At 41.2% G+C, this 11,671-nt stretch overlaps 1 protein-coding gene across 1 annotated transcript in view; it reads right to left on the bottom strand.

The window, feature by feature from the left end:
- Positions 1-2,905: 2,905 nt before the first annotated feature.
- loxhd1b (lipoxygenase homology PLAT domains 1b) overlaps positions 2,906-11,671 on the bottom strand; it is a 30,777-nt gene continuing 22,011 nt past the window's right edge. Inside the window, exons 30-42 of the mRNA XM_065471810.1 lie at positions 11,418-11,572; positions 11,127-11,336; positions 10,900-11,026; positions 9,318-9,526; positions 8,932-9,117; positions 8,706-8,833; positions 8,075-8,192; positions 6,121-6,298; positions 5,494-5,679; positions 4,378-4,548; positions 4,111-4,243; positions 3,730-3,885; positions 2,906-3,651 (exon numbers count right to left, since the gene is read on the bottom strand). Of these exons, the coding sequence (XP_065327882.1) occupies positions 3,171-3,651; positions 3,730-3,885; positions 4,111-4,243; positions 4,378-4,548; positions 5,494-5,679; positions 6,121-6,298; positions 8,075-8,192; positions 8,706-8,833; positions 8,932-9,117; positions 9,318-9,526; positions 10,900-11,026; positions 11,127-11,336; positions 11,418-11,572 (2,438 nt within the window). The 3' untranslated portion in view covers positions 2,906-3,170. The remainder of the gene's footprint in view (positions 3,652-3,729; positions 3,886-4,110; positions 4,244-4,377; positions 4,549-5,493; positions 5,680-6,120; positions 6,299-8,074; positions 8,193-8,705; positions 8,834-8,931; positions 9,118-9,317; positions 9,527-10,899; positions 11,027-11,126; positions 11,337-11,417; positions 11,573-11,671) is intronic.

Genomic DNA, 11,671 nt, shown 5'->3' with positions numbered 1-11,671 from the left:
AGGGAGCAGCTAAAAGAAAAAGAAAAATCAGGACGATATTAAAGTGGAGGTTTTTTTTTAGTTGACAAATATATTGCCCACTTGTTAAAGTATCTTCACTAATAAGACAAGCATGACCGATAAAGTCAAGCCTTGGCGAGGTGTCCGTCATCTGTCCATCCATCCACAGCTGACAAGATTCACTAATCCTGGAGTATTGGTCAGATTTGATCACCTAGTGGGTTTTCATCCATATTGTGCTCACGGTCAAGCTCAAGGTCACATTTATTGTTCTCACTGGATTTTCATCCTGATTAGTTTGTGCAATATAGCCACAATGACAAGGAAGCCTACTATATCACATTCTTTCTGTATTTCACGGATTACAATACCTTGTAAATTGTTATAGACAATAGTCACAGTAAGCCAGATGAGCTACTTATGACAATGAAGTTCTGTTTTTTGTATTTCTTATGCAATCCAAGATTGCCTGAAATCTGAAAATCGTAGATAATGTCCATGTGGTGATACACTTATTTAAAAAAAACAAAACAATCAACATATAAAGAAATAACTGGGACAGTGTAAAATGTTACTCTAACGATCACATTATGCGTGTGATTATGTGTATGTGTAGGTCTTTATCTACTCCTCAACAGGTGGGCCAATCCAAACAAGACTACACAAACATGGAATCTTTATGTTAAAAAAACGTTTTTATTGTAATATTTATTATAAATTATGAATACATTCTTTTGAATTTGGTTTATATTATGTTTATTTCATCATCCCCCTACAAATGTTATATGTTCTCCTTTTGTCTTTGTTTCACGTGTCACGTTCAATGTATCTCGTCCATACTTAACGGTCAACAAAATTTGATCTGTGTTGTAATGAAGCATCACTGTGTATTAGTTCTGGTGGATTATGCAACGCGATATCCCGAAGCAGTGCCACTGTGCACCATTTCTAAGAGTGCAGCGCAGGCACTGTTTCAGGTCGTCTCCTGATTTAGCATCCCGAAAGAGATACTGACTGTCTGGTAGGTACTGGTCTGTTTGGACCAGCATCTACCACCTTCAGACTGCTTTTCTGGTGAAGGAGACAGATGAGTTAGGACCAGAGATGGCAAATTCCATCATTCCATCCTCCATTCATTGTGATAACCATCTCACACAGGCCCAGAGAGCGGATGTTGTTGCATTGCAACAGCATTTTGCAGATGTGTTCTCCCTCCTGCCCGGCCATACCAATCTCATAGAGCACCATTTTGAAATATGCCCAGGCGTGATGGTGCGTTCATGGCCCTGCAGGTTTCCTGAACATATAAGGCTAATTGTTCAGAGGGAATTGGCTGAAATGCTAAAGCTTGGAGTTCACTAGCTGGGACCACATCCTCGGTAATGATCGGCGATGAGGGATGAGGAAGTGTGAACTGGTGCTGCGGTTTGGGGAAGGCCTCGAAGGGGACTGGCGACGGCTCTCGAGCCGGGCAGATCCCCGTGTACTAACGAGAAATGAATGAAGGAAAGGAAGAGAGGAGAAGAGGAGAAGGGAGGGGAAAATGGGGGGGAAAGATGGGGCATGAAAATGAGAACAGCAGGTATTGGAGAAGGGGGGCTTTTATAGCCTGAGGCCGGAGGGGGCGTGAAGGAAGAGTGGTCCCTCTCCTGAAATTCAGACGATATCTCCACTAATAGAAGAGTCACACAGTGGGTGGTATAGCCCCGTGGTTCTTGTGGTGAAGAAAGATAGGTCTATACAGTTCTGCATTGACTACCGCAAGGTGAATGAGGTGTCACAGTTTGATGCCTACCCCATGTCCCTGGTCGACGAGTTCCTGAACTGGTTAGGCATTGCTCAGTTTTTCACAACTCTGGATTTAACCAAGGGCTACTGGCAAATTCCCAGGAAAAAGCATCCTTGTGTACTCCTTACGGGTTGTACCAATTTGTCACACTTCCTTCTTTGGAGCTCCAGCCATTTTCCAACTCCTCATGGACTGGGTGCTGCATCTGCAGGCTGCATATGCTGCCGCCTACCCGGATGTCACTGTGGCTGGCATCATCCACAGTGACACCTGGGCGGAGCATGTGCAGTGGGTGGCCGCGGTCCTGGAGTCCCTGAGGCAGGTGGGGCTCACGGCCAGAAGAAGTGTGCGGTTGGACGGAGGGAGGTACAGTATTTGGGGTACCACTTGGGAGGCGGGCCGGTGCCCCCTCAGGTGTAAAAAACAGCAGCCATTGCATGCTTGCTACAGCATAGTTGAAAAGGAGTGCTTGGTAATCTGCTGGGTGGTTGACTCTCTTCATTTTTACCTCATGAGCTGCCCTTTCATCCTCTGTTCGGATCACACTCTGCTACAGTGGCTCCATCACATGCAGGATGCCAACGCCCGAATCACCTGTTGGTGTCTGGCCTTACAGCCTTTTAAGTTCCAGGTGATCCATAGACTTGAGGGGGGGGCGCAGATGGTCGTGAAGTAAAATGAAGTAAAATGTCTCGGTTGAAACATCTGATATATTTTCTATGTTCTGTTGTGAATAAAATATGGGTTTATGAGATTTGGAAATGATTGCATTCGGTTTTTTATTTACATGTTAAACAGCATTCCGTGTTTTTTTTTTAGTTGTCTTTGTTTTTGCTGCTACGATTGGCTATTCGCCTTCCCTGATCCCTGTGTAATACTACCCATCATTCTACAAAATGGTTTTGAAATTTATGCATACTGAATATTTTAACCCCTGTTGGAGTGCAGTGCCCATGTATTATGCTTAAGCAAATGAATTTGTTTTTGCTGAACTATTTTCCAGCTTTGCCTTTATCCCTCAAGTGATTGGCACTGGTATGAAACCTTTCAGTGAGACGTGAGTAAAAGTAAAATGAAGGTAAATATTTGTTGTGGTGAGCTGGGTAATATTCAGTTCTGTTTATTTGTGCGAGATGGAAGCAAATGGCTTTTTCTGAAGAGTGACAGCCTAAACAGTTGGCACCAACTTAAAAAAACAAAACAAACAAAAACAAAAAACTGGCTTTATCCTGAAAAAGTTGAAATACATTTATATTCAGATGGATTAACTCTAACTTTTCCGTGCAATGTTTCTCTTACAATTGGTAAAAAACCCCAACAAAACAAATGAGTCAAACAGAAAGAAGCAAATGCTCACCCACTCTTTCTTTCTAGCATTATTCTAATATCTGGGATAGAGCACTCGCTGAATTTGTCCATCAGCTTTAGCAGTGTGCAACCACTTTCCACAGTGAAAGATTGTTGTGACTGAATTGGCTGTGTTGGTCACCTCAATACACTCTAAATACCACCCACTGTTGGGGCTGGTGCCGTCGTGCTCCACTTTGACCCTCAGCAATTCCCCAAGGTCCAGCATCTCCAGAACGAAGCGGTCTGTCCGCCCTCGCTCGAAAAGGTTGCGAAACTTCTGCCGTAGGTGACGCTTGCCTGAGTCACCATTGACACCATACATGGTGATAAAGACATTTGCGTCTGTGCCGGCCGCTTTGACGTCCCCGGTGATGACGATGATTTCATACTTGACAGGGACCAGGTTGCGGACTTTGCTCGCAAAGCTCTCGATGGATTTATAGCACTCGAATGTCTGGAACTGGTCTTTTTTGGCTGCCAGGGGAATTTGTGCATCACAGTGGAAGAAATACCTAACCAGAAGAGGATGCATTGAATCAGCACCATCAGTTTTATATAACATAATGCATGTTGTATGAGAGTCTACTCACTTGTTTCCCAGCTCCTTTTCTGTCACCACCACCTCCATAACATGCCAGAAAGCCTCATTCTTCACCTTCTTGCCGTCTTTTGTGATGTGGCCAACGCAGATGCTAGCGATTTCCCCCACGTGCTTGGACGAGAACTCAAACGTGTCAGTGGCACCACTGTGGAAAGGTGCAAGAGAAGTTTGCGTAGGGTTTGATGTTAAACTGTTAAATTTTGTGGTCTGCCTGAGAGGTTCTGTTTCACCTCATGGGATTATCTCTCCTGAGAGTAAAGAGAAAATGAAGCTACCAGATAAAAGGGGGTAGAAAAAAATGGCGATTATGTAAGACCACATTAGAGGGTTTTACCATGAGTCGCGAACCCTGGACTCTCTGAAGACCTACCTTAAGAACTTCTTTTTCTTATTCTCCAGAACAAACTCCTTAGAACGGGCTTTCCTTCCTTCCAGCAGGATCCAGACGTTTTCCGTTGTGGAGGCGTCATCTGCGTTAGCAGTTGTTGTGGCAATTTCATATTCTGTGGCCATGCACAGAGACACAAATTGCTGCATTATTTTACAAGTGACAAATGGTTGTAATTTACTGCAAGTGATTCATCTCAGATAATTACACAACCCATGATTATGCCTACAGACTCTCAGGATTACTAACTTGTTTTGTCACTGAGGTCTACAAAATCATTGTTGGCACAAGCCAGTTCCCTCATAATCTGCCCGTCATCTTCGTTTTTTGCCAACCAGCGGTCACAGGGGAACCTGAAGGTGTTGTCCAGGGCCTCATCTTTCACATCAATGTACTCCAGGTGCCATCCAGGAGCAGGGCCTGTTTACAGTAAGAGCAACAGTCAATGGTGAATTTATTCCATCTGTACACAAATGTTATCTCAACCACTGATCTAAATTTCCCTGTTCCATTGTTTAACAAAAAAAGCTAAAGTATATATAGTATAAAGTTCTTGAGATGACTACTATTGTGAAGAGGTACTTTACAAATAATTTGATTTGAAGTAAACAAGCTAACATTAACACTATGCTGTACATCCACTCTTGCAATATCCATGCAAGATTCTGGTATTCCATCTTCCAAGTATCCTTGTAAGACATCTTGTCAGCTTTTTGAGTCAAAAAGTTGAAAATAAAAAAAAGTACTTTGCTTCAATTCATTGCGTATGCACAGCTCTTTTAAGGCCCTGCTGTGGCATTTCAATTGGGTTGATATACCTAGCTTTTAACTGGGGCAGTGCAAATCATTCTGTTGAGATTTGCAGCCGACATTGCTGCGTGACCTAATTTTGGCCAAACTTTAGCTGTGAGACAGACGTATTCTAGAGTCACATTTGACTTTAGAATACTTGTATATGGTGGCAAGGTCCCGTGGCTGCAAATGAAGCCCTAATCATTACCCCTCCTCCACCGTGCTTGACGGTTGGCATGAGGTGTTTGCGCTGATATGTTCTATCTGATTTTCTCCAAATGTGGCATCAAGCATTATCGCCAAATATCTCCACTTTGATGACATCTACCCAAAGGACATTGTTCCGGAAGTCTTGTGGTATGTTCAGATGCAACTTTTGAAATCTAAGTTGTGGTGTTATTTTCTTTTTAGAGGGAAGAAACTTTTCCTGGCAACCCTTCCAAACATATTGTTCAGTCTAGTAGCCTGACGATAACACAAAAACTCAATGCTCCAGATTACTCCAAACTGCTAAAAACTTTCCTTCCTTTCTTACGTGCTTACTTATGACTGTAGTTCTCCTTGTCTCCTTACCTTTGTTGTCATGCCACACTCTGACTTTTGACAGTTCGCCCAGACTGAGCATGTCAGGAAATCTGAACACGTCCTTCATTTTTCGCTCAAACTTGTTTCTGTTGGTGCTCTCTTTCAGAGGCAGCGTCCCTGTGTCTCCATACTCCCCAAACACAATCAGAAACACGTTGGCATCAGTGCCAGCACCTAGAATATTACAAAGATCAGAGAACAGAACTCCACTAAACTTTAACTTATGAGAAAATCTATTAGTAGTTGTAAACATGCTTGTTAAAGTTAAGCACTCAGTGTCTTATTTAACACTTAAAAAATATGTAAAATACTCATAGAAACTCAACAAACGTAAACTATTTTGATTCATTTGGGGAAGAAATTTGCGCAGTTAAAGAGGGCTCTGGGATGATTGGAAACCCCCCCCAACTTTGAATATTTATATTTATTATTTTTTTTTTTTTTAACTTTATTCCAAGCAGACAAATTAAGTTAAAATGGACTGATACAGTTTCTTTAACCTGGTCAACTTTCTGAATATATGTGATTTTTTTCTGTTTTTAGAATCACTAAACACACATTCTTAATAGTTGAGGCCATTACTTGACTATACATTGGAAACATTCTGTGACCCACCTGCAGCGTCACTAGTCTGGACTTGGATGATGTAAGTTGTTTTTTCTACCATCTCCTCATCATCCACCATAGCCGCCAGCTCACACACCTTTGTCCTCTTGGGCCCTTTGGTCTTGGACAGCCAGTTCTCGTAGGTGAACAGGTACTCTTCCTCTGTGGTCAGGTTTCTCATCAGGATCTAACATTTTAAATCAGATGATGACCTCACAATTCGCATTAAACAAATGTCCACATGTGAAATCTACTATTTAGTTGCAGCAGAGGAGGAGGAAATTGATTGTGATTTTGGAATAAATGCATTAATGTATATTTGTGGCTTGAAAAATGTTAAATACACAAATACAGTAAAGTTAACCTAGCATTCATCTGTTTCCACTGGAAAAGAATCTGATTAATTAACGGTATTTGCGAAGGCTGAAAAAAGAAATTGCTTCATTATTAAATTAGCAAATTAAAAGATTGTGGTTTAAAAATCACAAGAGTTATTGTTTTAATTACAGCTTAGACACAGCACCATCCACTGCAATGATATACCAAACACGCAAGTGAAATTTACTAACTTGTGAAAACTGTTCAGTGTACCACCTCATTTCATTACCTGAATAGGAACGTTTATATAATTTCACAGATACTGTACAATCATTACTTACTTCATTAGGTACATCTGTTCAACCGGTTAATAATGCAAATATTTAATTAGTAAGTCAAACGGCTGCAACTCAATGCCTTTAAGTGTGTAGACATAGTCCAGATGACCTCCTAAAGTTAAAACTGAACATCAGAATGTGGAAGAAAAGTTATTTAAGTGACTTTGAACGTGGCATGGATGTTGGTGCCAGATGGGCTGGTCTGAGTATTTCAGAAACTGTTGATTTTCCCACATAACCATCTTTAGGGTTTATAGAGGAGGGTCAGAAAAAGATAAAATATCCAGTGATCTGATTGTTCTCTGTGCAGTGAAAATGCCTTTTGATGCCAGAGAAAGACTGCAATGAGCTGATAGGAAGCCAACAGTAACTCAAAAAACCACACTTTACAACCAAGGTATGGAGAAAAACATCTCTGAAAGCACAAAATGTCAAATGCTGCAGTAGATCACACTGAGTGCCACTCCTGTTTGCTAAGAGCAGGAACCTGAGGCTACAATACACATGGGATCACCAGAACAGAAGATTGGAAAAATGTTGTCTGGTCTGATGAGTTCTTGATTTCTGCTGCAACATTCAGATAGTAGTGTCTGAATTTGTTGCAAACAACATGAAAACATGGATCCATCCTGCTTGTATCAACAGTTCAGGCTGCTAGTGGTGGTTTAATGATGTGGGGGATATTTTCTTGGCATGCTTTGGGCCCCTTAGTACCAACTGAGCATTATTGAAATGCCACAGCCTACCTGAGAATTGATGCTGATCATTTCCATCCCTTTATGGCCACGGTGTACCCATCTTCTGATGGTTGCTTTCAAAAGGATGACACACCATATCACAAAGCTCAAGTAATCTCAAACTGATTGCGTGAATATGAAAATGAGCTCACTGTTCTCAAATGGCCTCTACAGTCACCAGATCTCAATCAAGCAGAGCACCTTTGGGATTTGGCTCAACGGGGGATTTGTATCATGGTTGTGGGGCCAACAAATCTGCAGCAACTGTTTGACGGTATCGTGTCAGTAAGGGGTAAAATCTCAGAGGAATGTATACACCACCTTGTTGAACCTATGCCATGAAGAATTAAGCCAGTTCTGAATGTAAAAGGGGATCTAGCAAGCTGTACCTTATAAAGTAGCACATGAGTGTAAAACGTAATATTTATGATAAACTGATGTTAAAGTTTTGTGCTACCTCAAAGTGTGCATCTGCTTTCCGGTAATTGCAAATTTTTTCTTATCATTCCTTCTTTCTTATATTTTGTATTCTAATACCAGACGTGTTGCATCAGGCACTCTTTGCATTACCCTGTCAAGAAACCAGTCTGGGCGGCTTCCGGTGCCATCTATTCGAATTCTTATCTTCTTCAAAGGAGCGATGTCATCTATCTCCAGGGTAAATGTGTCTTCTTGCCCTCTTTCAAACCTGAATGAACCAATATATATGGATTAAGCTGCATTTAAAGACATGACTGTGCTAATTAAATAGTTTAACCTTTCTGGAGATACATTTAATTGCATTTTAACTTTCATGCCTTTGTAGCTGTACACAGCAGCTGGTTAGATTATCTTAGGTTAAACGGCATAAACAGTGAAACAGCCTGTCCAATTTTGTCCATAGGCAACAGCATTGATTAACATAAAACACTGTGTTTATTCAGAAACATGTGGTGCTTATGGCATTTACATGGCAGACTCTTTGTTATTACGATCTTAGTGCCAATAAAGGAAATCACTGCTTTGATCCAAAATACCACACAATAAGTGAATTTTCTTTATAGTTAAGTCACATTAATGAGATGTAACACGTATATTATTGAACTTTAAAGGTGCTGATGAGCTTATTTTGTTTGTTTAAACTCAGGCATCCCACATTTCCAGTATTTGCACTGAAAGTATCAACTGTTTCTTTATTGATAAGTAATCACTGTGAACTGACCTATCCTCATTTTTGGGCAGAAGCATTTCCTCTGTGCTCCCATTGGCTCCAAACACAGTCAGGAAAATGTTGGTATCAGTTCCTGCATACTGAATGTCACCTGTGGCAACCGTGACTGAATAAACAACCTAAAAAAATACAGTACACAGAGATACAGATACAGTTTTTATGTAACACATTAACTGAATGTTTTCTAACACTTCATATTTTAGGTGCGGTGACTCACTTTGCGGATAATGTTGATCGTGCTGGAGTCCAGCACATTGAACAGTCTGGCAGTCAGACCATCTCCCCTGTCTTTAGCCAGCCAGCACTTACATGGAAAGATGTACTTGATACCTTTGGTTGGCACGGCAACCGACAGCTCATCCACCAACCAGCAGCTCTCTGGTGTGACACCATTATGGCCAAGCTGAGAGGGAAGAGAAGGGAGAGGAGATGGAGAGGGAATTGGTATATCACTTGATTTTTGTTTGATCTAGGCACATCTAGAATTAATTATTGCTGAGCTAGAATGGTTTTATTAAAATTTTAACAGCAGTGCATCTGAAGAGGCAGCAGAGAGGAGACAGTTTCACAGATTTAGCTACAGAAAGAGTCCCAGATTCTCACTTCCACCCTCTTGATCTCTCCTACGTCAGTTCCATAGCACACAAAGTGCTCCATGGAGCCAGCTGTGAAGGATTTCTTTCCCTCTGGCAGGTCCAGCCACAGCCGGTCTGTCTCGACGTCATTGGGACCAATGATGATGACATAAACCCTCGCTGTGGTGCTGGCATCATGTTCGATCGCCGTGGACAGGGTGAAGTGATAAGGGATGACTGGGTGAGAGAGACGAACTGCTTTAAGTTTTTTTTTCACATATAAAATTCAGTCTGAAGTCTCAGCCACTTCAGAGACCATTCCTACTTCTTTAATATTAGTACTATCATCTAGCTCCAGGCTGAGTGTGACCTTTTGATCTTTTTCAAATATGGATGGAGACAATATTAAAGTTTATCTTAAAGGAGTAGTTTGACATTTTGGGAAAGGTGTATTCTTACAGAAAGTCAGATTAAGGTGGAAGATTGTTAGCACTCTTTTAAAACTGTAGCCAGCAGCCATTTACCTTAGCATAGCATGAAGACTTATAGTCAAGAAATAATCCTTCATCACTATACACTGTAAAAGCATACAGCTGTTCTTCTTAGACGAAACATGTTGTGTTAATTAATGAGCCTTTAAGGTGTTTGTAGATGCTTTTCTTTTATTAAGGCTACATCAGTGTTATTCTAGTGCTTTAGCACACACATACTATCATGTGCAGCCAAAGAAAGAGAGCAGAGGGATGCTTGTTTTGTGTCTTGTATCATACAGAAGAACAGAAACAGCAACGTTTCAGACCAGAGATTTATTTTGCCTGAGGTAGAGCAGTTCCACTACTAATCAGAAGGTCAGTTGTTCAATCCCTCCTCCTCCTTCATTCTGCACGTTGAAGTGTCCTTGGGCAAGATACTGAACCTCAAATCCGCCTCCCCGTGCATCCTTCAAAAAGTGTGTGCGTGTGTGTGTGTGTTTGAAAGTCCTTAGAGGCACAAAATATAGCTCAAATGTGTGTGTGAATGTGGGTTGTAATAATCAAGTGCTTTGAGTGCTCACTTAGACTACAAAAGCACTACATAAGTACCAGTTCATTTACCATTCCTGGTAGAGAGGTACAAAGAGGATTATAGAGGATGAGGTTACAAAAGGTGTCTGAGCCAAGCTGTCTTTTTTTCCTCATTTTTTGAAGCAAATGGAGGTCTGCGTACTACAATTTTGTGAATGTCTCTGCTTTCCTGTCCACACTAAAAAAAGTCAGAACTGCATTAGCAGGACTTCCAAAAGTCTCAGTTTAAGGAGTGCTGTGGTGAGTGAGGTCAGGCACAAGGCGTAACTTTGGTAAGTTAAGCACTTTAAAATGAAAGCCACCAAGCACAAACGCTCCCACTGTGTTTACCTATTTCTTTGATGTTGGTTAATTTGGTGTAAATATTAGGGTGAACTATGACCTGATTGATATTACCTATATTTATGAAATTTCAATAGGTTTGTATTGATTCTTCCTGTTGATATTGTGGTTATTTATCATGTTGAATTTCAGTATTTTTTCCTGATATTTGTGTCCACTTCCAGAAACGTCATTTTACAAAGAGACACAATGAATAGGCCTTACTTGGACCCTCTTCAACCACTACTGCCTTTTTCTTCTTTTTCTTCTTGTTGGCATTCTTGTCCAGTCCCAGTTTGGCCTGAGCAATCATTTTGGAATATGGATCAGAGCTTCTTTCACCCTCATACCCCTGAAACAGGCACAAAATAAACACAGGTATCAATTGTATTTTCTGGAATAACTCTGACATACAAAGAAGAAAATAATAAAACACTCTCTTTAAACACAACCTTGACGTAGAAGGTCCTGTCTATTCGTTTGTCCTCTTTCTTCGTTGATAGCCAGCGCTCACACAGGAACATGTATACCTCTTCTGTTTCCACATCCAGCACCTCCACCTGGTCCAGGTACCAATCAGCCCCAATCATAGAGTTGTCGTGATGAACACGAATCTTAAACACCTGGCCCAAATCCACGGCCTCAATATTGAACTTATCCACCTAAAAGGCAAAAGGAATTGAACAGATTTAGATTTATTTTTGTGCAACATCACATAACGATTCACACTTCTCCCCTAATACCTCTCCTCTCTCAAACTTGTTCTTGTTATTCTCAGATTTGGCGAGTTTCCGCTCTCCTGTGTCTCCCAAATCTCCATAAATGGTGAGGAAAACGTTGGCATCGGTCCCTGCTCCGTACATATCGCCTGTCCGCACAGACACCGTGTATGTGTGAGCTGTGAGGGAGGAAAAATGTTGAAGTCAGTAAATGCAGACCTTGTTTGCTAATAGATTTTTTTCCCAACCGTGTTGTTTCCAGTCTCACAGCGTGTCTA

Source organism: Pelmatolapia mariae, linkage group LG12 (genome assembly GCF_036321145.2).
Source record: "Pelmatolapia mariae isolate MD_Pm_ZW linkage group LG12, Pm_UMD_F_2, whole genome shotgun sequence".
Classification (NCBI taxonomy): domain Eukaryota; kingdom Metazoa; phylum Chordata; class Actinopteri; order Cichliformes; family Cichlidae; genus Pelmatolapia; species Pelmatolapia mariae.
Note: the sequence above shows the minus strand (reverse complement) of the source record. Positions and strands in the feature narration are given on the sequence as shown.